This window comes from Bufo gargarizans, chromosome 3 (genome assembly GCF_014858855.1).
Source record: "Bufo gargarizans isolate SCDJY-AF-19 chromosome 3, ASM1485885v1, whole genome shotgun sequence".
NCBI classification, from domain to species: domain Eukaryota; kingdom Metazoa; phylum Chordata; class Amphibia; order Anura; family Bufonidae; genus Bufo; species Bufo gargarizans.
Window position 1 is genome coordinate 509,664,715 of NC_058082.1, and position 22,456 is coordinate 509,687,170.

Consider the following 22,456-nt stretch of genomic DNA (forward strand, 5'->3'; position numbering starts at 1 on the left):
TGATATGTCACTGGAACTCCAGAAAATGCCTTTGCCCTGCACGATTTAGCTTCCGCCGGCAGTGTGTTATTGTAAATAAGAGCCCTTGCCCTGCGCGATCCAGCACAGGGCAAAGGAGAGCATCGGAGCATGAAATGCTCCGATGCTAATATCAGGGGGCTGCCTGGGGGAAATTATGGGTATGTCCAGGTTCAGCACTGAATCCTTGGTGGTCTACGGTGGGTTTGTGGTTAATACACTTTATTCTGACTGACAATATCCTGTTTGGTCTGGGCTAGTGAAGGATTAATTGGCAACATGCATGTTGTTCTACTGTATTTAATAGGTTAGGTTAGTGAAGTGGTTTCTGCTTTAAATGAAATGTCTCACCAAATGTTTTTCTGCTAGTTAAAAGTGGAAAGTAACACATATCTCATCTGTATGCAGAGGTGCTATCATTACAGGCAGGTCTAGAATGGCAGATAAGCGGGTAACTGCTTAGGCTACTTTCACACTAGCGTTCGTCGGTCCGCTCGTGAGCTCCGTTTGAAGGAGCTCACGAGCGGACCCGAACGCCTCCGTCCAGCCCTGATGCAGTCTGAATGGAGCGGATCCGCTCAGACTGCATCAGTCTGGCGGCGTTCAGCCTCCGCTCCGCTCGCCTCCGCACGGCCAGGCGGACAGCTGAACGCTGCTTGCAGCGTTCAGCTGTCCGCCTGGCCGTGCGGAGGCGAGCGGATCCGTTCAGACTTACAATGTAAGTCAATGGGAACGGATCCGCTTGAAGATGTCACCATATGGCTCAATCTTCAAGCGGATCCGTCCCCCATTGACTTTACATTGAAAGTCTGAACGGATCCGCTCAGGCTACTTTCACACTTAGAATTTTTTCTAAGTTATTAATGCAGACGGATCCGTACTGAACGGAGCCTCCGTCTGCATTAATATGATCGGATCCGTTCAGAACGGATCCGATCGAACGCTAGTGTGAAAGTAGCCTAAGTGGTCAGTGCAGGATTTTATGTTTTTGTTTAAATATAGATGGTAACATTGAAATTAAAATAACGTCACCACAAATTCTTTAGAATTATGTTAAACATAAAAACGTGGTTTAAACAATAGTTCATTTTCTGATGACACACTTCCTTTAGGATGGCTGCCAGGTAGAGCTTAATTTAGTATTCTTCTAGTCATAGCTGTCTGCCACTTTACTTCTGTTGTGCCTTCAAGGGATTCTGCAGCTGGATAAAAAGTTTTAGATAAGGAGTTAAAAAAAAATTAAAAGATACGTTACTCACTGATTCCCTGCTGCTGCTATTCTGGTGTTTACCGGGTCTCCACTGATCTCTGATTTTTGGTCCATGCTTGACGGACAGAAATTGGTGGGCTAGTACCATTCAGCCAATCACTGGCTGCAGTAAGGTCACCGCTTCAGCTGGTGATCGGCTGAGCAAATCTGCCATTTTCTGCGTGTCCAGCTAAGGCTACTTTCACACCTGCGTTAGGTGCGGATCCGTCTGGTATCTGCACAGACAGATCCGCACCTATAAATGCAAACGCTGGTATCCATATAGAACGGATCAGTCTGCATTATTCTGTCCCCAAAAAATCTAAGTGTAATTAAAACGGATTCGTCCTGACTTACATTGAAAGTCAATGGGGGACAGATCCGTTTACAATTGCACCATAATTGTGTCAATGTAAACGGATCCGTCCCCATTGACTTACATTGTAAGTCAGGACGGATCCGTTTGGCTCCGCATCGCCAGGTGGACACCAAAACGCTGCAAGCAGCATTTTGGTGTCCTCCTCCAGAGCGGAATGGAGGCGGAACGGAGCCAAACTGATGCATTCTGAATGGATCCTTATCCATTCAGAATGCATTGGGGCTAAGCTGATCCGTTTAGAGCCGCTTGTGGGAGCCTTGAAACGGATCTCACAGGCGGACCCAGAAACGGCAGTGTGAAAGTAGCCTTAGACCAAAAAGTGCTTACTTGAGGAAAACTGAGAATTGAAGCTGGTCTGCAGAGGGGTAACTAGTGAAAGAAATGCAAGTCCCATAATGGCTAAATATAGAGTAATTCATAATGAATACACGGCAGCTTATGCTGAAAAGCCAGCTACACTTTAAATGTGAAAGAGGTAAATCTCAAAAAAATGTTGTAGCACTGACATATTCAATTTAACTTCTTCAGAGAAAAAGCTGCATTCCAGAGACTGAGGAGAAGGTGAAAAGACTAAAGAGGAAAAACGCAGAACTTGCAGTTATAGCCAAACGTCTGGAAGAAAGAGCGCAAAAGCTACAAGAAGCCAACCTGAAAATGGTGCGTATTCTCTCCTGTATTTATACCTGCACCAGGCAGTGCTTCTTCTTATATCAGCTTTTCTGCAGCAATAGATGAATAATCCAAAGGTTTCCTAACCACAGCTTTTATTACCTTCTCTTAGGTGAATACCCCAATACACCTAAGGGGGACCAGTCTGGAAATGTGTAAGAAGGCATTTGCACTCCAGCGAGCCAAGGATATGAGTGAACAGGCTAGTGCTTTACTGGCAAAAGACAAACAGATCGAAACGTTAAAGCAAGAGTGCCAAGAGCTGCAAGCTAAACTGTCGGCTGGAAAGGTAAGTGTAATGAAAACCTTTTGGTTACTTTCACATCTGCATTTTCAATTCAGCTTTTGAGATCCGGCAGAGGAACTCAAAATGTGAATTAGGCTACTTTCACACTTGCAGTAGCAGGGTCCGGCAGGGGAACAGCCTTCTGGATCCGTGCTAATGCTTGCCCACTGTGCCAACGGACGTCTGCTCTAGCCCCATTCACTATAATGGGGCGGGACGGAGGTCCGGCCACAGCACAGCAAACAAGCCGAGAGGAGGCCGGACAAAAAACGCATTGTGCTGTAGTTTTGTCCAGTCGCCTCTTGGCATGTTTGCCGTGCTGCAGCCGGACCTCCGGCTGCCCCCATTATAGTGAATTAGCCAGAGCGGACTTCGAGCAGCACAGTGGGCTAGCATTAGCATGGAAAGCATGCCGGACCCTGCTACCGCAAGTGTGAAAGTAGCCTTACTGAGCTAAATGCTTCTGAATAGTGTAGTGCCAGCAGCACGCAGGATAGCGGGTGCTAAACCTGGTAGTTTCTGGACCATGCTGCTCACTTATGAACAGGGCAGTGCCACCATCAGCTGTCACAGACAATGCTGCAGATTAAAATCTTAATATAAAGATTAGACCATGTTTTCAATTGGGCTGCTCACTATTTTTATTTATTTTTTTAGTTCATAAAGTGCATTATATATTTTAAAGAGAAAGCTCCAGATCTATCGGTGTCCGTTTGCCTCTCATGCAGTCTTCATCTTGTGTAATCTTTACGTAAGCCTTTTATCAAGATGACTGAGGAATACCAAAGCATTCATTAGCTGTGTTTATAGAGGGATCATTTTCTGTACTTAAACTGTGTTTTTTCATCTAATTAGGGATGCCAGTTGCTTAGCATTTCTGTCTAAGCGCAGCAGGGAATGTGATTTTCACATGATGCTCTGGTTTTGTTTCTAACCTCAGCTGCTGATGTGACAGTAGAGATGAAAGCATCAGTATTAGCCAAGGATTGCTACGGGCTGATAACAACTCGGAAAACATTTCCTAATGATTACTAAGGGTTATACAGGTGTGGACACATAATAAATGTAATCTGCCAGCAGTTTTGACCATGCAAAACTGCTGACAGTGCTAGGTATGGGTCAGGGAGAGTAGTGCATACATACCATTTGTAGAGCTTTTATTATCAGGAGTAGTGTGAATGAGATTTTATTCTCTTTATTATGACAATTACCTTGGAGGAAGACCTTTATAGTGAAGTGCTCTCTGCATTGAGTTGCTTCACAGCCCCTCCCCTCTGCTCTGAGTGACAGCTGTAACATCCAAGCAGGAGACCGCTACAGCTGTCACTTAGACCAGAGGGGAGGGGCTGTGACACAGCTCAGTGCAGAAAGCACTTCACAGTGAAGCTCCGCGTCAAGGGCACTTCCAAAAACTGAACCTGGAAGAATAAAAGCTCATATTCTCACCACTTCTGATAATAACTCCACGAAAGGTATATTTGTCTTGCACTCCCCAGACCCAACCAGTATTGTCAAGCTGCTAACAGATTCTCCTTATCATGTGCCATACTGTGTCATTTAAAACTCGAGGATCAGAAACTTTAAGGCCAAATGCACACGGCCGTGTTCCGTGGCCGAGAGCGGTCCGTAGTAACACGGCCTGGGATCCTGTTGAGAGCAGGAGCGCACGGCGTCATTGGTTGCTATGACGCCGTGCGCTTCATGCTGCCGCTGGACTACAGTAATGCATTCAGCCTAAAAAGAAAATTTCAACCTATGCATTTTATATTCAACTAGCAGAAGGACCCGGCTTCGCACAGGTATATTTCATCTATTTCATTTAATGTTTGTGTGTCGTTAAAAGTTATCGACAGTATCCGCTATAACAGTGACATCTACATTACCCAGCCCCCTTAAAAGTGACCTCCACAGCCCCCCTCCCCTTAACACTGACCCCGCCCACAGTGCCCCGTCTCCTTAAATTGGGACCTCTACAGCAGCCCACCCACCTAACTTTGACCTTTACAGAGGCCCGCTGCCCATTTAATAGTGCCCTTCACAGTCCCCTCCTCCCTTAACAGTGACCTCCACAGTGCCCGCCCCTTTATTAGTGACCTCCACAGTACCCCGTCTCCTTAACAGTGATTTCCACAATATCCTGCCCCCTTGACAGTGACCTCCACGGAGCTCCGTTCCCTTAAAATGTGACCTCCACAACACCCTGCCCCCTTAACAGTGACCTCTACAGCACCCCGCCCCTTAACACTGACCTCCATAGCGGCCTATCCCCCTTAACTGTGACCTCCACCGTTCCATGCCACCTTAACAGTGTCCTCCACTGCAGCCGCCCCTTTATTAGTGACCTCCACAGTACCCCTTCTCCTTAACAGTGATTTCCACAACACCCCTCCCCATTAGCAATGGCCTCTACAGCAATCTGCCCATTAACAGTGGCCTCCATAGCGGACCGTCCACTTAACTATGACCTTCAGAGCAGCCTGCCCCTAGGGTGGCCAGAGGTCTGGTTTTAGGGCAGACAGTCTGGCTTTCAGACTCCCTGTCCTCTGTCTGGCGCAGGGATGTCCTTTTGAACAGCTTACTCTCAGACAGCAGTACTGTGCTGTCTGAGCGTGAGCTGCAGGGAGAAAGTCACCGTCCCTCCCACCCCTGCAGCTGACAGAAGTTGATTTTTACCTTCAATTTTTCAATCCCCGTTGGCTGTGGAGTGGGAGGGGGGGCCTAGCGGGACCGGATTCAGGGTTTTTAAGTCCGTCTTTTGAGGGTGGCCTGAATAGCCACCCTACCTACCCCCTGAACTGTGACATCCACAGCACTCTGCCCCATTAAAGCTGACCTACAGCAGTGGCTTGGTTGTTATGGAAACCTGGAGTAAATCTGTGTGTATGTGAAGACTAAGGGCTCTGCAAGCTTCTATTGGCTGATAAAGGTCTTGTGACCAGGCTTCTAGTGCCTAATGCATTTTTTGGGAATATCTCAGGAACGGTACGTGCTAAAGAGCTGAGATCTAAAACCTTCCCGGACACCTGATGTACCTGTGTGCCAAATTTCATGATTGTAATTGCAACGGCGCAGATTCCTTTAGCGGACATATATATATACACACACTCAGCTTTATATATTAGATAAAATCACCATAATTGGCTACAGTTAATACAATTAAACAGTCATTATGAATAGAGATGAGCGAATTTAATATTTTTAAATTCGTTCACTGGTAAAAGGTGAATTGTGTTATGGATTTTGTTACCACGGACCATAGCGCAATTCTATGACGGAATGCATAATGTAATGCCTTTAGAGGCATTAGTTATTCATCCTGTCATAATAGAAGTCTGCCCTGCATAACGGAACGGATCCGTTTTGCAGCCCATAAACTTCTATTATGACGGACATAGAATTCAGTCAAAGAATTGCGCTACAGTCCGTGGTAACAAAATCCATAACGCAATTCACCTTTTACCAGTAAACGAAGTTCATATCCTGAAATTCGCTCATCTCTAATTATAAACATAGACACCTGTAAAATATTTTTTCCCCAAATAGAAGGGGTTCTAAAATAATTTTTGACAATTGCAGGGTCTCTGCTTTTTTTTTCAGCTGATCATTGTAAACAGAAACTTGCTTTAATGTTGAATATTGGTCAGTTCTGATGATAATTTTTTGTTTATTTTACTTTTCTCTCTGCTTTAATTCAACATTACCAAAGAGGGCCCGTCACCTCTCCTCACATGTCTGTTTTAGTAACATCTTGCATCCACCATGTAATAACAATTCTGGAGCATCTATTCTTATGGTTCTATGTTGTGCCATTCCTTTATTACTCCTGCTAGAAGTTATGAATGAATAGCTAGCAGTCTGCAGTGAATGTACAGATGGGTGTTACCAGTTGGGGGAGTGTCCCTGCAGAGTCTGACACTATCCAATCAGTACTGACAGTGTCAACACCCATATGGACCTTAATTTCAAAGTGTTAGTAATTCATTCATGACTTCCAATAGGAATAATGAGAATAAATGATCCAGAATTGTTGTTACAAGGGAGATGCAAGTAGTTACTAAACCAGACGTGTGAGGAGAGGTGACCGGTCCTCTTTGAAACCTTCCCATCTTTTAAAGGGGTTCTGCAATTTGTTTAAACTGATGAGTTATTCTCTGGATAGGTTATCGGCATCTGATCGGCTGGGGTCCGACACCCGGGACCCCCACCGGTAAGCTGTTATAGAAGGCAGCGGCGCTCTAGCAGCGCCGCGGCCTTCTCACTGTTTACCGCTGGCCCAATGACGTCACGACTTGTATCAACTGGTCTGCGTGGGGCTAAGCTCCATTCAAGTGAACGGAGCTTAGCCACGCCCAGGCCATTGATATTAGTCATGACGTCACTGCCAGTGCTAAACGGTGAGAAGGCCGCGGTGCTGCTGGAGCGCCGCTGCCTTCTAAAACAGCTGACCGGCGGGAGTCCCGGGTGTCGGACCCCCGTCGGTCACATGCTGATGATCTATCCAGAGGATAAATCATCAGTTTAAACAAACTGCAGAACCCTTTTAAGCTATTACCATACTGAATTCTTGCAGACTTGGAACTATCGCTAGTGTCAAGTAGCCAATGTGCCTAGAAATTTACAGCGGATACCTAAAATATTAGGTATAAATGATGTCCCTATTCACATAGTTGCACTTACTATTAATATTTATTGTATGTTATGCAGGATTTTCCAAGTTACTTGAAGCTGAGTGACTTTAACCGTTTGTTACATGAGTCTCAGAAGGAAGTTCTACGGTTACAGAGGCAAATTGCTATGAAATGCTTGAAAGAATCCCTTAATTTGTCGAGATCTGAGGCTCATAGTTCGCCTGTGGAAGCTATGTGTGCAAGACTGGTTCCTTCAGAGCAACCTACAAGGGATCCAGACAATTGCATAATGGCAACATCTGTGGACCCTGTTAAGGTGAGAAAAGTGGTGCTGTCAAAGACAATTATGTTCAGTAGTATTTACAGAGCACACGCTGTTATAATGGCTTTAGTACCTATGGCGCTAAATTACTGTTTTCCTTACTAAGGCTACTTTCACACTAGCGTTTTGGCTTTCCGTTTGTGAGATCCGTTCAGGGCTCTCTTAAGCAGTCCAAAACGGATCAGTTTTGCCCTAATGCATTCTGAATGGAAAAGGATCCGCTCACCGCTCAGAATGCATCAGTTTGCCTCCGTTCAGTCACCATTCTGGAGGCGGACACCAAAACGCTGCCTGCAGCGTTTTGCTGTCCACCTGACGAAGCGGAGCCAAATTGATCCGTCCTGGCACACAATGTAAGTCAATGGGGGATGGATATGTTTTCTCTGACACAATCTGGCACAATAGAAAACGGATCCATCCTCCATTGACTTTCAAGTGTGTTTATTACAGATCCGTCATGGCTATAGAAGACCTAATGCAACCGGACCCGTTCATGACAGATGCATGCGGTTGTATTATTGTAACGGAAGCGTTTGTGCAGATCCATGACTGATCCGCAAAAAACACTAGTGTGAAAGTAGTCTAAAAGGGATTGTCTGGTTTTAAAACCCCATTTCAATATCCTGTTTCTGAATGAATAGGGCCCAGGCGATTAACACAGTGAAAGGGACTTGTGTTTGTCATGGCCCCTTCCTTGTGCTTTGAGAACTTCATTAAAAGGGTCTTTTTTATTTTTTTATTTTTTTTTTTAATACTAATGACCTGTCCTCTGGATAGGTCGTCAGTGTCTGATCGGCAGGAGTCTGACACCCGGTGGAGACTGCGGCGCATTGTATAGCGGCCGTGCTTGGTATCGCAGCTCAGTCCCTTTACTTAAAAGGGACTGAGCTGCACCTAGGTCACGTGACCAATCACTGTGATGTGACCTAGGGTAAGCTGTGAGAAGACCACTGATTGGTGGGGGTCTGGGTGTCAAACCCCCACCGATTAGATACTGATGACCTATCCAGAGGAGCAGTCATCTCAGTATAAAAAAAGTTGGAAACCCACCTAAGTCTCTACACCTTCTTGCTTGCAAATAGGTTAGTATTCCAGTGTTAAAACTCATTCTAAGGCCTCATGCACACGACCGTTGTGGTCCACGGCTCGGGTGCGGACCCATTCACTCCGTGAGCTGTCCGCATCGATTGCTCCGTTCCGTGGCCCTGCAAAAAAAATATAGCATGTCTTAAATAGGCATTTCTATAATGGGCCGTCCGTTCCGTTCCGCAAATTGTGTAAGGCACGCGGGCGGATCTGTGGTTTGTGGACCGCAAAAAACGGCACGGTCGTGTGCATGAGACCTTATGCATCTGTTATCATTTAAAACTGAAACTTGGTTGAATGTAGGCTTGTTAAATTGCCACCAACAGGGGATTCGGTTCCATTTCATCAGATTTTAATCACTGTGACTGTCAAGATCGCACAGTCCACTCACCTATTCTTCATATACTTGAAAAGCGGGAACTTCATGATCGAAGTCACATTCATCCATTTGACTCTCTTGCAAAATAGATCTGTCCTACATGCGAATGGGGTTTTGAAACTCTCATCCACGTGTAGTGAAAAAAATAATCAGAAAAACAAGCATGCTGTGGATCTAACAATGAGGCGGGGTTTACAGGGTGCTTTTTAAAAACCACGTTTAAAAAATGTGTTTTTACAAAAACACCTTTTTATAGGTGAAAAATGTTAAATCAATTGTTGTAAAAACTGCATAGGCAATCGGTACATTAATTTAACATGTTTCACCTTTAAAAAAATTGTGGTAAAAAACATATGCACTTTTTGAAAAGCAACACAAAGCCATCAAATCTAATGTTACAGATTTCCACCGCGGGTTTAGTTAACGTGGAATTCATAGCACAACCTGTGGCAAAATCTGTGTTAACACATATGTTTTGCGGTGAGAGATCTGTGGCAGAATGAAATTTTATGTGTAATCAGCCTGTCTAATTATTAAAGGGGTTGTCCCACGAAAAATATTCTACAATTTTCAAATCAGCACCTGGATCTGAATACTTTTGTAATTGCATGGAATTAAAAATGTAGTATAACCAGTGAGTTATTCACTGAAATCTTTGTTTAGCACCACCCGCTATTTGTTTTTTCTTTGTCCGACTCACTGAGAAGGCCGCACATGCTCAGTTTCATCCTTCAACTGCCTCCTGAGCTGTGATAGGGAGAGCATGGACACGCCCCCTGAGCTGCAGCAGAATAGACACTCCCCTTGAGCTGCCAGCTTGATATAAACGTAGTAGAGCAATGAATGGTGATATCTCTGGATCCATGTGAGGTACAGGGACGGTTCTAGCTTTGATAGAAAGACATTGTCATGCACTATACAATTTAAAGAGGACCTTTCATCGGTCCAAACAGTGTAGGATAATTATCAGGCCACATAGAGCGGCGCCCAGGGATCTCACTGCACTTACTATCAGGGCTGACCTTAGGTGTTCAGGCGCCCTGTGCAAGCTAATGTTGTGGCGCCCAAACCCACCCCCCACCCCCGATTCACCTAAACACACACAAAGAGGAAAACAATCTTTGTAACAGTTTTTCTCGTACATTCCATTGGGGGACACAGACCATGGGTATAGGTTAGAGGTATTACTAGGAGTGACACTATGCAAAAACGAAGCTCCTCCTCCTCGGGCTATACCCCCAGACACCTCCAGGAGGACTTCAGTCTTTGCTTAGTGTCTGTCCAAGGAGGTGACGCTTATTCTTCTCCTGTTTGTTATTTTTTTCTGTTTTCAGATGGGGACGCAGGTCAGCATTGCGCTTTCCTGGCCCCCGTGGAGTGTCTGCCACAGTATTTCGACGTGTCCTGGCTACCTCCCATCCCCCCCACAGAAGAAAAGTGGATCCAGGCTCAACATGTCAGCTCTGGCATCCCACCAGCTGCTGGGACGCCTGCTGCCTACCCTCCTCCAGAGCACTGTTCTCCTGGATTGGAGTCAGAAGTCTGAAGAGGTGCATCCCTGCTGGTCTGGACATCGAGGGAGCATGCTGAGCAGATAAGTATTGCCCAGTCCCTCCCCCTCTCTCTGTGTCTGTTTGTCTGTGGCTACCTGGGTGAGCTTGAAGAAGGATCCTGATGGGGCACTTTCTTCATTTTGGCACTGGAATACTGGCATCTCTTCCCCCTTAAACTGTGGGCTTCAGCGCTTCTCTCGTCGGGCCTTGGCTGCTGCGCTCACAGCGCCCGCCGGCAGGCCGCTCCTCCATGGCCTCGTTAACCCCTGCTGCGCCGCGTGAGGGGAGTCGGGGTGTTTGTTCAAATCGCGCGCGCGCTTTTTTCGCGCCATGATGACGCGTTCAGGGGGGGAGCCTCGGCATGCCGCTTTGACTCTACTTACACCGGAGACTCTGTTTGCTCACGGCCGTGCAGCTCCTCATCTCTCTACACCGGAGACTTCTGCTAGCGTTGCCTGGGTGGTAGGAGAACAGCTTGCTCTGCTCCTGATCTTTGCAGCAACTGGTAGGAGATCTTTTACTGTGGGGTTCCATCATGCCAAAGCCTGGGGCACTTAAATCTGCCAAGGCCTCCTCTCAGGCTCTTTTGGGGTCATGCAAGGTGTGCCTTTTGCCTTTTTCTGCCTCTGGCACCTGTGACTCGTGCCCTGCTCCTGGACAGGATCAGCCTCCTTCTCTTGCTCAGCCCAGTCGTCCCTCTGCCCCTGCGGAACCGGCGGTACCCGCCTGGGCTTCCGCCATGTCTAGTGCGGCAGCGGATCTGGCCCTGGTTGCCAAGGCAGCCATGTCCTTCATGGAGCGTATGGCAGCTACTACTCCAGTAGCATCCACCGCTCCATCTCCTCTCAGTGATTCTCACAGGGGGCGTCTGACGTCTAAGAGGCAGCGTGAGCGGCAGCATTCCTCGTCGGATGACTCCGCTTCTCCCCCACGCCTTGAGGCATGCCCGGTTGACTCTCCTTCTCGTGGGGAGCGCAAATCCGAAGGGGAATTGTCCGGATCGGACGAGGCCACGGATCGGGAACCCCTGCCTAAGCTTTCCACCATGGTATCCGAATTGGTGGAGGCTGTCCGTAACACTTTTAATATCCAAGGAGATTCCACTCCCTCCACTAGTCGGGAGTTCTCCCTCTTTCCGCCCAAAAGGCCCGAATCCGCGGTGTTTCCCATTCATGAGGAATTCACAGCGGTCATATCAAAGGCTTGGGATCGACCCAATCAGAAATTTTCGGCCACCAAGCGCATGGATACGCTTTACCCTTTCCCCTCTGACTCGGTGGAAAAGTGGACTTCTTCCCCTAAGGTAGATCCTCCGGTGGCCAGGTTGGCCAAGAACACGGCCCTTCCTGTCCTAGACGGTTCCTCTCTGCAGGATGCGGTGGACAGACGCCTGGATTCACTTTCCAAGTGAAAAAAAAAGCGCTTCCCTGCGACCAGCTTTTGCGTCAGCTTGGGTTGCCAGAGCCCTTACGGCGTGGTTGCGGCGCCACCACCAGGATCTGACAGGGCGCCCCTGCAGACACTTTGGAATTTATTCTCCAAATGTCTCTAATGTCTCTGGTGTCTCCTTGGCAGCGATTCGGCCTCCTCTATGTCTTCCCTCCACTTCCTCTGTTGCCAAAGGTGCTGCGCAAGATCGAGGCGGAGGGGATACTGGCCATTCTTATCGCTCCGGATTGGCCGGAATGGCCTCGCCGTGCCTGGTACTCCAACGTCGTCCGAATGCTAGCGGACGTTCCGTGGCCTCTTCCCGACAGAGGGGATCTTCTATCTCAGGGACCGCTCTTCCACCAGAATTCACGTCAGTTGCGTTTAACGGCGTGGCTATTGAGACCTAAATCCTGAAGAAGAGAGGCTTCTCTGATGCAGTGGTGAGAACCATGATCAGAGCTCGAAAGCCGGCTTCTTCGCGGATCTATTATCGCACCTGGAGGGCCTAGCTAGCCTTTTGTGAGAAGTCAGGTTTTCCGCCACTTCATTTCTCTGTTCCTGTGGTGCTGGCCTTTCTACAGTCCGGCCTTGAGGTGGGGCTGTCGCTCAGTTCTTTGAAGGGTCAGGTTTCGGCCTTGGCGGTCTTTTTTCAAAGGTCTATTGCCTTTTTAGGGCCTGTGAGAACCTTCCTGCAGGGGGTGGCGCATTCGGTTCCTCCTTATGTTCCTCCCTTACCCCCCGGGGATCTTAACTTGGTCCTGCGCGCCCTTCAGGAGGCGCCCTTTGAGCCTCTGAGGGAGGTCTCCCTAGTCTTCCTCACCTGGAAGGTGGTTTTTCTGGTGGCCATTACCTCCATCAGGAGGGTTTCGGAGCTGGCCACGCTTTCCTGTCAGGAGCCTTTTTCTGGTCTTCCACCAGGATAAGGTGGTGCTACGGCCGGTTCCTTCTTTTTTGCCCAAGGTGGTTTCTCCGTTCCACCTTAAAGGGCTTCTGTCACCCCACTAAAGTGATATTTTTTTTTTGGGCTAGTGAAATTAGTTATATTGCGATATATGACAATATAATTGTGTTACTTACTTTGATCCAGCAGTTTCTGCAAAAAACGAAGTTTTATAATATGTAAATTCGGTCTCTACCAGCAAGTAGGGCGGCTACTTGCTGGTAGCTGCTGCAGAAATCCGCCCCCTCGTCGTGTTGATTGACAGGGCCAGCCGGGATCTCCTCCTCCGGCCAGCCCTGTCGGCATTTCAAAAATCGCGCGCCTGTGTTGATTCGGCGCAGGCGCTCTGAGATGAGGAGGCTCGTCTCCTCAGCACTCCCTCAGTGCGCCTGCGCCGATGACGTCTTCTATTTCGGTGATGTCATCGGCGCAGGCGCACTGAGGGAGTTCTGAGGAGACGAGCCTCCTCATCTCAGAGCGCCTGCGCCCTAATTTCACTAGCCCAAAATCACTTTAGTGGGGTGACAGAAGCCCTTTAACGAGGATCTTGTCCTGCCCTCTTTTTGTCCTTCTCCGGCGAACCCCAAGGAACGTGCTCTCCACTCCCAGGACGTCGTCAGGGCCCTGATGGTGTATCTGGGGGCCACCGCCTCCTTTCGTCGTTCTTTGTGATTCCCGAGGGGTCTCGTAAGGGTCTGGCGGCTTCCAAGGTTACTGTGGCGCGGTGGATCCGTTCCGCTATTGCTGCGGCCTATCGCGCTCGTGGTCAGGTTCCCCCGTCGCGGATTACAGCTCACTCCACAAGGGCAGTGGGAGCTTCCTGGGCCAGACGCAATCGCGCCTCCGCCTCCCAGTTGTGTAAGGCGGCCACTTGGTCATCTTTGCATGCGTTCACAAAGTTTTATCAGTTGCACTCGCTGGCCTCGGCTGATGCTGTCCTCGGACGCAGGGTGTTGCAGGCCGTGGTGCCCGATTGACGGCTGGACGTTTCTTTTCCTGGCGGTGTTGGATTTTTCCCACCCCATGGACTGCTTTTGGACGTCCCATGGTCTGTGTCCCCCAATGGAATGTACGAGAAAAGGAGATTTTTGTGAAACTCACCTGTAAAATCTTTTTCTCGTCTTTTCCATTGGGGGACACAGCTCCTGCCCGCTTTTTTTTAGTTGGTGTGGTGGTTTCCATTGTGGTTTTTTCAGTTCTCCTTCTCCTACTGCTTTTGCAACGACTGAAGTCCTCCTGGAGGTGTCTGGGGGTATAGCCCGAGGAGGAGGAGCTTCGTTTTTGCATAGTGTCCCTCCTAGTAATACCTCTAAGCTATACCCATGGTCTGTGTCCCCCAATGGAAAAGACGAGAAAAAGATTTTACAGGTGAGTTTCACAAAAATCTCCTTTTTTTTATTACAGATAATTTAAGTGCAAGTGCAAACAAGTACAATAATAAATAACTGGTTTGACTGGTAACCCAGTCCCCTGCCCCCTCAATTAGACCCTGCCCCCCTTAATCATACCCTGTTACCTGGACCCAGTCCCCTGCCCTTCTTAATCATACCCAGTGTCACCCTTACCCAGTCCCCTGCCTCCTCAATTAGACCCTGCCCCCCTTAATCATACCCAGTGTCACCCATAGCCAGTCCCCTGCCCCCCTTAATCATACCCAGTGTCTGTCACCCTTATCCAGTCCCCCGCCCCCATTTAATGAAAATATTTAGTAAAAAAAAAAATAAAGGACAGATACTCACTATTTGAAGTCTTCTGCTCCCTCCCTGTCTGCAGAGCATCGGCCGCCGCCCTCACACATTGAGCGGATCCTTCCATGGCTCTCTGTGAAGGCGCAGCACTTGGATGCTGCGCCTGCGCCCCTTAAGCTCCTCCTCCACACAATCTCGGGCTGCTGTAAGAGACCGGCTGCGAGCTGTGTCGGGCGCCTCTGTTGCCAAGATGCCCTGTGCGGCCGCACAGCTCGCACACCCCAAAGGCCAGCCCTGCTTACTATGATCCCTACAGCCTGGGAGGTGTCCCCCCCCAGGCTGTGTCATCTGCGCTGCAATTGGACAGCGCTACAGCCTGGGAGAAGGAGACACCCAGGGTGAAACGGGGCAGACTCCGCCTGGTAGAACCAATTCAGTGAAGATACCGGAGGACACAGCGGGCGAATGGAGCGGCGCTCAGGGATAATAGTAAGTGCAGTGAGATCCCTGGGCGCCACTTTATGTAGCCTGATAATTATCCTACAATGTTTGGACCGATGAAAGGTCCTCTTTAGGGCTCTTTCACATCTGCGTTCTTTTCTTCTGGCATAGAGTTCCGTCGTCGGTGCTCTATGCCGGAAGAATCCTGATCAGTTTTATCCTAATGCATTCTGAATGGAGAGAAATCCGTTCAAGATGCATCAGGATGTCTTCCGGACCGGAACGTGTTTCTTGGCCGGAGAAAATACCGCAGCATGCTGCGCTTTTTGCTCCGGCCAAAAATCCTGAAGACTTTCCGCAAGGCCGGATCCGGAATTAATGCCCATTGAAAGGCATTGATCCGGATCCGGCCTTAAGCTAAACGTCGTTTCGGTGCATTGCCGGATCCAACGTTTAGCTTTTTCTGAATGGTTACCATGGCTGCCGGGATGCTAAAGTCCTGGCAGCCATGGTAAAGTGTAGTGGGGAGCGGGGGAGCAGCATACTTACTGTCCGTGCGGCTCCCGGGGCGCTCCAGAGTGACGTCAGGGAGCCCCAATCGCATGGATCACGTGATTGCATGGCACGTCATCCATGCACATGGGGCGCTCTGACGTCATTCTGTAGCACCCCGGGAGCCGCACGGACTGTAAGTATACCGCTCCCCACTACTACTATGGCAACTAGGACTTTAATAGCGTCCTGGCTGCCATAGTAACACTGAAAGCATTTTGAAGACGGATCCGTCCATTTTGAAGACGGACAGTTTACACGATTGTATGCAGTCCGGACAGTAAGGTCCATGTGACTGCCATATTTCCCAGACTGATGTTTGAACTGGACCTAGATCCCTATAATGCTGTGAGTTCAGGTCTGTAAACTTGTGGATGTGCTGGAGCACTCATCCAGTATAATACAGTAATGCGCTTGTGTGGACCCGGCCTATCTGATTATCAGTCCCAGAAATCTAATCACCAAAGGTTTACAAATGGTTACTTTAGGCCTGATAAATAGGAACACAGAACTGAAGGAGTGTATTCTGCATATCTCTGGGGACACTTTGGAAGGATTAACTCCTCAATTTCTGAGAAAAACAGGAGGTACTAGTCGAATCCATTGAGATATGATCTGTTTTAGTCTTTACAAGTGAGAGCAATAATGGATTTTAATGAATTCTCAATGCTTGGTTAATGCACTGTGTGCTCTCTGGAGGCTTCTGTGTATTTTATCTGACTGTAACAGCAATCTGCACGCTGGGGAATAAATAGGCTCTCTGGGGTTTTTTGTTTGTTTTAGTTTTATTTGTTTAGTTTTTTTTCCTAAATAAAAAAAACTGGAAAATTTGGTAGAAGAATAGATAATGCCATGTTTTTTTTTTTGTTTTTTTTTTTGTTTTTTTTTTAAGTGGCTGGCCTGAGCCTATCCATCTCCTATCCACAGTGCTTAGACTCCACCAATTCTGCTCCCTGCTGCTCCATTTGCCTATTTCCGGCAGTCCCATGGGGAATGAATTGAGCGACAGGGTGCATGCTCGGTCTGCTGCTCTGTCAGGACAGCAATATTGGATCTGAATTCCCGAAATTGGGGGGGTCGCATCTGTTGGACTCCCACAGATCAGTTAGTTATGCCCTATCCTGTGAATATGGGATTACTTTTATACTTAAACAGAGTCTTGCACCTACAATCACCATTATCGAACACTAACATCAGGATCGCCATTACATTCCCCATATTATAGAATGCTACCTTCCATATTGCTTAGCATTTAATGCACTTGTGCCAGCCTGTACATCCCGATCTAGCCGTCCTTGTGCCTCTGCCCATAATGGGGAATAAAGTGCGCAGGCGCGGCGAATCTGTTGAACGGCGCTGCCGCTGGATTTCTCACTAAGAGGAGGACGTAATCAGAAGAACTTAGAGTGGGCCAGAGGGGTGAAAGGGGAGGGGTTCCGTATGGCCGCACCTGGGCACCTTCAGAAGCTAATTAACATATTGAATAAAAGTGTTTTTCTGAGAAAATCAGCGATTGACAGCAATATGTAAGGTAGCATATGGGGAATGTAATGGAGATACTGATGTTAGTGTTCTATAATGGTGATTTTAGGTGACAGACTCCCTTTAATACAACCCATTTGGTGCTTTAGCATACCAAGACATTTTGGACAATTGTATGCTTCCAACTGTGTGGGAACATTTTGGGGAAGACCCTTATCTGTTCCAGCATGACTGTGCCCATAAAGGTATGGTTTGGTGTGAAAGAACATGACTGGCCACACAGAGCCCTGACCTCAACCCAATCCAACACCTTTGAGTTAAACTACAATAGATCCGTACTAGTTACCTGCAGTTACCTACTCTGTCCACTACCAATGGAGGGTGCTTTGTGATTCTGTCACCTGACCTACTGCGGAATAGCCGATCAGACACCCACCAACCAGATATTGATGGCTTATCTTGAGGATAGAGCATCAATAGTAAAACCCTGAACAATCCTTTTAATGCCTTGATTAGTGCCAGGAACAGTTCCCCTATTAGTGCCAGCCATCAGGTGCAGCAGTCATATCTGAGTAGTTTGCCTTCTAATAAAAACCCTTAAAGGGGTTTTCCCATCTTAGACAATAGGGGCATATCGCTAGGATATGCCCCCATTGTCTTATAGGTGCGGGTTGCTCCTCTGGGACCTGCACCTATGTCATAAACGCAGCTGGCCACCACCAGGCGTTCCTGTTGGCCTGACGAAAATAGCGAGCATCGCTCTCTGCTATTTTTGGAATCCCCGTAGAAATTAATGGGAGCACACAGCGATTGCGCGCCCACCCTCCATTCATTTCTATGGAGCCTCTGAAGATAGCTGAATGCTGGCGCCATAGAAGTGAATGGAAGCGATTTGCACTCCCATTCATTTCTATGGGTATTCCGAAAATGGCAGAGAACGCTGCTCGCTATTTTTGGCAGGACTATAGGAACGCCTGGTGCTGGCCAGACCCGACACTGCCGGCCACCACTTTGACTGCTTGGTTTTCGGCTGCGTTTAGTAGATAGGTGTGGGTGCCACCTAGTAATATGCCCCCATTGTCTGAGATGGGAATACCCCTTTAATAAGCATTACCCACTGGAATGCAGAGTTCTTCTTATCAGAATCTGTACATTACTTTCGAACCAGTTCCTCTGTAATCAGGGCATTGTACCGTCTGGAGACACTGTTGTCGCTCTTGGGGTCCATTCACACGTCTGTATGTGTTTTGCGGGTCTGTAAAACACGGACACCGGCAATGTGCGTTCCGCATTTTGTGGACCCCGCATCGCCGGCGCACTCATAGAAAATGTATTTTCTTGTCCGAAATGGCAGAACGGAAGTGCGGATCCACAGATACGGACAGCACATTCCGGCTCCATCGAAAATTAATGTGTCCGCACCTGTTCTGCAAAATTGCGGAACGGATGCGGGCCCATTTTGCGGATGTGTGAATGAACCCTTAGGGGGTGGTATGATTGCTGCATGGTTTATGGACCTTAGAAAGTGAAGTATGGAGCCTTCACTAAAATGTGTTCTGTGCTGTGTTAAAGCTGAAGATGGTAATATTACCATAGGTCCAATATATACAGTAATTTTTGGTGCATATTTAGACAGTGGTGCCGTCCTGTTATCACTTGGCTTCTGAACAGTACATGGCTCCCTGGAGTGTGGTCTGAAAGCCACGTCGCCCGCTCAACAGCAGCCGTTTTCTGGAAGGAGCTGGTCCTGGACTGTATGTAGCTTGGGGGTTCCTGCGTTGTACTGCACCATACGCTTAGTAATGTAAATCTGGCCTCTTAATAATACTCCTTCTGGAGCTCAAGATTCATAAATCCGTCTGAAAACCGCCCCGTCTTCCAGGCAGAGGTGTCAGTGGAGCAGAAAAAAGGAAACTCCCTAGTGAACAAATCCCTGCTCTTCCTGCTATTTTCTGCACCCTTTCATTGCTGGCATATGTGCTTTAAATGGAGCTAGTTGATGCATCTGACTTCATGCTTACAATAGATAAGTAAGGCCAGTGACTCAAAAATGCCTTGCCTTAAGGAAGCCGGTCTTGCTGTGTAGAAGAGGATTTTGCGTGCTGTCAGTCATGACACCTGCTAAGGACAGCCTTTAGGGATTTAAGCTTGTTCCACTATATATGAAAGCCGAGCAGATGCTGTCAGCAAATAAAGAAGAGAAGCTATGGATGCCAGGCTGACGTAAGAGGCTTGGACGTGTGCTAGTGCAGAAGTCTAGCTCCTGTTGCATTTAGGGCCATCTCTGTATACCTGACCCTCGCCTCCCGTGCGCCCTTCTCCCCTGCCTGGACATGGTCTGATCCTCCTAATCCCTTTGGTTGCTGTGGTAGCAGTGCGGATTGGGCTGCTGTAGTAGGTAGGACATAGCTCTGCTTCTTGCTGGATTGCCGGCATCAAACACGACGTACCAGACTTTCAGGTAGGAACGTTTCAGTTTATTGTAGCAGAGCAGAGGTTTGGAGGAAAGTTGTGACATTACATTAAGCCTAAGCAGCTCTGCAGTTTTACCCTCACCCTCTTTATACTAGAATTAGAAACCTTCAGATTCAGACAGCGGTAACGCTTTTATTTATTTTTTTAATTTTACACTTCCGAAGGCAATAATGATTAAGATTGCAAATAAATGCAAATGTAGTTGACCCATAAGAGATGAGGGCACAATAGTGTTTTCTGCCACCTGCGGGGGAGCAGCCTTTACTGTACAATGACGGATGGCAGTGCTGCTGAAATGTTAGAAAGCGATAAGCAGATGGTGATTTAATGCCGGTTTTTCAATATAATTAAAATTATTATTAAAAATTCGCTCTCGCTGTTGGACCTTTGGGTCAGAGGATGTGAAGACAAATACAGGCCTAGTCCTGTTCTGTCTTTACAAGCCTCTCGTGTAGAAGTCATTAACTCTTTTTCATAGTGGTTTATGCCCCATTCTGCCTGGTTATGTCGTCACTGTAAAGAACCCAATTACAGAGCAAAGTAATTTATGTTGGATAGTTACTGTAAAGGTGTGAACAGCTTGCCTATTTAAAGCAGTTATGGACCATTTCTAGAATGTTCTGGTGATGTGCAGCATCAGGATCTAAAGGGGTTCTCTCATGAAGAAGAACTGTGTCCATACGCCTGCATCAGGGCATATGGTCATCGTGGGTAGGGGGTGCATTTTGAAGGAGTTATCTATGAAAAACAAACCTTGTTTAAATACCCTGTGCTGGTCATGGGAGGGGGGTATTCGCCCGTTTGGCAAGAATGGAGAGTCAATGTGTGAGTGGCTGCAGCAACATTGATTCCTGGTAATGGGAGATGGACCTGGGATGGGCAGCTAGTCGCCCTGGGGATCACATCTTTAAAAGGCTGGTCTCTTAGACAACCAATTTAAGTGATAACAGCATTTTGTTTTGGTGCCTCCTAATGTTGAAGTAAAGTATCTCAAGAAGAAAACTTTGAAAAAACCTGCAGGATGGAGACAATGGACCTTATTGATGAACTGTACTATCCAAAATGTGGATTCCGACCCAATCTCTGTTTGATTCTCCTCTACTCCTTCCAACAATATGCAGTGTGTGCCAGCAGCACTGTAGTGTAGTAGTTCTCTCTGGTAGCGGGGTAAACTCCAGGAATGCCCATTGCCACTTAGCCTGGCTGCCAATATTAGAGATACCACATACCTAAAAGGAGTTGATATGGCACATTTCTGCCAAAAATGATAACTGTTTAGAGAGAACGTCTTGTTCATGGTTTCACAAACGCGGAATACATTGCCACTGTAAAATCTTCATAACATTTCAGATGTAGGATAAAATAATGACAAATTCATGGCCTTAAAGGGGTTGTCTCATGACAGACAATGGGGGCATATCACTAGGATATGCCCCCATTGTCTTATAGGTGTGGGTCCCACCTCTGGGACCCTCACCTATATCGAGAACGGTGCCCCGAAAGTGAAGTAGGGCGCACTGCACATGTGCAGCCTCCCTGCATTCATTTTCTATGGGGCCGGCGAAAATAGCCGAGTGGTGGGACCCACACCAATTATACAATGGCAGCATATCCTAGCGATATGTCCCCATTGTCTATGATGAGACAACCCCTTTAAGCATTTCCATCTCTCCACCTTCCCTTCCAATGGACCTCTGAAAGTATGGCATATCTCGGGCTTCAAGAGGACCTGTCACCACAAAATGCAATGCAATCTGACAATACCATGTTGTAGAGCAGGAGAAGCTGATCAGATTGATATATAGTTTTATGTGATAAGATTCATTAAAACCTGTAATTTATACATTTATATCTTTGCCTTTTCCACCTCCTGTGAAGAACTGTTGGTACAGGAGGAGGAGTTATCAGAGATTGATAGCATCGTGCGTATAAGTGTGTATACAGAGATAGCTGTCAGTCACTGATAACTCCTCCTCCACCAATAGCAAAGATATATAAAAGTATAAATACAAGTTATAAATAAATAAATTACAAATTGTTCTAAATCTTTTCCCACAAAACGATACATCAACCTACTCAGCTCCTCCTGCTCTATAACATGCTGCTTTCAGATTGCAATAAATTTTATGGTGACAGGTCGTCTTCCACATCATCCCTGCATACACACAATGGGGAAAACTTATCCAAACTGGTGCAAAAGAAAACTGGCTTAGTTGGCCATAGCAACCAGATCCCACCTTTGACTTTTCAGAGCTCCTGTGGAAAAATTAAAGGTGGGATCTGATTAGTTGCCATGAGCAACTTAGCCAGTTTTGGTAACTCTCCCCCAATGTTTCTCTGCCAGTTATCCCCCTCCAGTACGCCTCCGGATAGTTGGTAAACCAGTGGGGGAGATTTATCAAGCCTGGTGTAATGGAAAACTGGCTTAGTTGGCCATGGCAACCAATCAGATGCCTCCTTTTAATGTTCAGAGCTGCTTTGGAAACAGTTTGACACCTATTTTTACACCAGTTTTGATAAATCTACCCTAGAGTTTCTCTTGTGCCAGCACTTCATCAATGGCAGTAAAGATCATTGGTCAGTCTACTTTCCAGCACTTTGGGGGGCACATTTATTAAGACTGGCGTTTTAGACGCCAGTCTTCATAAAGCCCTAAACTGGCAGTGGATCCACCGAAGTTATGAAGAGACGCCGGCCTCTTCATAACTTTGGCGCATCCATTGCCAGTTATAAATGTAAGACCGCTTCCGAGCAGTCTTACATTTAGACCTTTTTCTTCCCCAAAAGCCCTTGCCATAGTTTGTCACTGCTTCTCTCATGTGTGTGTTATTTTCACACACACCATCTTTATTGGCTCCAGTACTAAAGCCCTAGTTAC

General features: G+C 47.3%; 1 protein-coding gene across 1 annotated transcript in view; it reads left to right on the plus strand.

The window, feature by feature from the left end:
* TSPOAP1 (TSPO associated protein 1) overlaps nt 1-22,456 on the plus strand; it is a 196,261-nt gene that overhangs the window by 76,791 nt on the left and 97,014 nt on the right. The window contains 3 exon segments of the mRNA XM_044285794.1: nt 2,175-2,303; nt 2,428-2,604; nt 7,306-7,545. Of these exon segments, the coding sequence (XP_044141729.1) occupies nt 2,175-2,303; nt 2,428-2,604; nt 7,306-7,545 (546 nt within the window).